This window comes from Penaeus monodon, chromosome 1 (genome assembly GCF_015228065.2).
Source record: "Penaeus monodon isolate SGIC_2016 chromosome 1, NSTDA_Pmon_1, whole genome shotgun sequence".
Classification (NCBI taxonomy): domain Eukaryota; kingdom Metazoa; phylum Arthropoda; class Malacostraca; order Decapoda; family Penaeidae; genus Penaeus; species Penaeus monodon.
Genome location: NC_051386.1, coordinates 50,216,696 through 50,219,195, shown reverse-complemented (window position 1 = coordinate 50,219,195; position 2,500 = coordinate 50,216,696). Strand labels below are relative to the sequence as shown.

At 33.1% G+C, this 2,500-nt stretch overlaps 1 protein-coding gene across 1 annotated transcript in view; it reads left to right on the top strand.

Annotated features, from left to right (window-relative positions):
- The window catches only part of LOC119573977 (membrane protein FAM174A-like), a 9,361-nt gene that overhangs the window by 6,156 nt on the left and 705 nt on the right, over window positions 1-2,500 (top strand). Inside the window, exon 3 of the mRNA XM_037921080.1 lies at window positions 1,979-2,500. This exon is cut by the window's right edge and continues 705 nt beyond it. Within this exon, the coding sequence (XP_037777008.1) occupies window positions 1,979-2,117 (139 nt within the window). The 3' untranslated portion in view covers window positions 2,118-2,500. The remainder of the gene's footprint in view (window positions 1-1,978) is intronic.

Below are 2,500 nucleotides of genomic sequence, written 5' to 3'. Positions count from 1 at the left end.
TTCTTAGTCTTATGCCACTGTTACTGTGTTTGGTAAAGGTACGGAAGTAGACAGACAAACAAAGTGTGAAGTGTGAAGCAAACAAAGCAAAAGATTTCCATGTCTGGTCCTATATTCCTTATCACTGCCATTCTTACCCAGTTTTTCTTATCACCACCTCCCTAGCACAATAAACACATGTTATAAAGTGTGTATTATTTGTCATGCTACTCACTGCACTAAACTACATGCCACAAACAATTACTGTAGTGGATGCCCTAAATATAAAGATCATGGAAATTTGCTCTACATCCAGATGTGATTTGGTCCAAGTAAACCCATGGCTGCTAGGAATATGTAATGTTCACTTTAGTGTAAAGTGAAAGACATTTTGTGGTGTCTTTACACATAGCTCCATAAAGTGTTCAGCCACCAAGGGATATTTAGTAGACCTTGATGCCTAGGGTAAAATGTTTTTTTTTTCTAATGCTATTAATATTAATGCTGTTGTTATTATTGACATTATGATTATAGGATAAAACATGAAAGAATACTTACAAAAATCATAAGAAACAGGTGAGATAGATAGTGTAGTAATTGACTCCTTGGTGACTAAGTACTTGTAAAGCCATCTATGTGCCTTGTAGTGCCATCTACTTTTAAATAAAATTAGTAAAGTAAACACACAGAGGGTATGGCATATATGTACATGCCATGCCCACTGGCATATGGTTAGCAAATACCTCTATGATAACTGTAAAAAATAAAATAACTGATCTATAATTAACCCAATGCTGCCAGGAAAATGATGTGCTCTTTTTTTCTGCACATACATGGTTCTGCAAGTGCTTAGCCACAAAGGAGTCAATTAGTAGACCTTGTGACCTTACCTGATTTCACCTTTCCTTGAATTGGTGGGAATTTTTTTTTTTTTTACTAAAGCTATAAATATTGATGGTGTTATTTTTATTATAGACATTATAATTACTATAATGTAATACACATTAGTAACAGCAAAATAAGATAACGTAAAATGTTTTTGAAAAGCAGGCAGTACTTGTAATTGGCTCATTGGTGTAGCCATTTATGTGTAAAAACAATTAATAAAGTAAACTCATAGTGGGCATGGCATGTATATACATGCTGTGCCTGTCAAATTTGGGTTAAATACTAGAGTGAAGAGAAGGTTCTCATGAAGTAATTGTTACCACATAAAGTTCTTTTTTGTTTTGCTTTATTTTATTTTTTATTTTTTAACTCAACAAGATTGCAAGAAGTTAACATCAGAAATTACAAATCCTCTGGTTTGTCTCTCCCCTGATATGTAAGTTTCACTGAAGCCAATTTTCATTGTAGGTTTTGGATGAACATTTATTTATTATAATTTTTTTTTTTGCATTAGAAAATGTATTTCATTATCACAACAGATGTCAGTAGAATACAAAATTGAAATGTTACCCCTTGCATATGTATGAAAATGGGGATAGATTGTCTGTGAATATGGAAATCTAACATGTTGAATAATAATTTTATAATATATATCAAAATGGGTATTCAGTTATTTGTCATATAAAACAAGGAGGACCAACAAGAGTAGTGATAGTAGGGGATGATATCGTGGGTGTGGCTAATAGAAACTTGCCAAATATTGCCAGGTATATTACTGGACACTACATTATCTCATTCATAATGAAAAAGCCACAGGAAAAATTCTTGCCAGTTTTTCATATGTCATCTTTGACAGTGGTGAATAGGACTATGCAAACTTTTTGCATGTTGCCATAGCCTAGTTGTGGTGATGAAATTACAAATGTTGATATGAAGAGATAACCAGTTAACAAAACACACTTGAGTCGCAAGAAAAGGGCATATATTGTCATTAAAATGAACATGACCCTCTACTGAAAAAGGAATTGTCATTGTGTTTTTGATATTGTTGTATTTTCAGATTCAACAATGTAGTGAGTGGTTTTGTTTTTACAAAGGACCAATTTTTCAGGCTCCGTCGCAGAAGGGCCACCCGAAAATATCGTGTACTTCCTCAGCATTCTGATGACCAGGAGATGTTTCCCTTGGCTGCAGATGATGGTGATGATGAAGAAATATATAATGCTGCTGACCACCAGACTGTGAAGTAAAATGTCTAATGATATGACCTGTATAGGATTATTCCAAAGCTATGGATTATTTCCAGAAATAAGATGTTACTTCGAAAATTGTGGAACCAGTGAATATGGTTTAAAGTTTCATTTTACAGTGTGCAGTTTGTGCTTAGAAGCAGGAATATCATTTAATTTTCTTGGATAAGAGATTATTCATAAAGTACACAGTTTTATTATTGTAATTTCCCATTTAACCTTAGTGTTGCCTTGAAGATACATTGTTAGGGAATGTTATCAATAACAAGAATATTTAATTGTTTATTTATTTTATTTTATGTTTAATAGTTCATGCACATATGTGTGGTTGTGTAAATGCACTTCTGTTTGACGTACATGTGCAGGTATCCACATTTACCAGT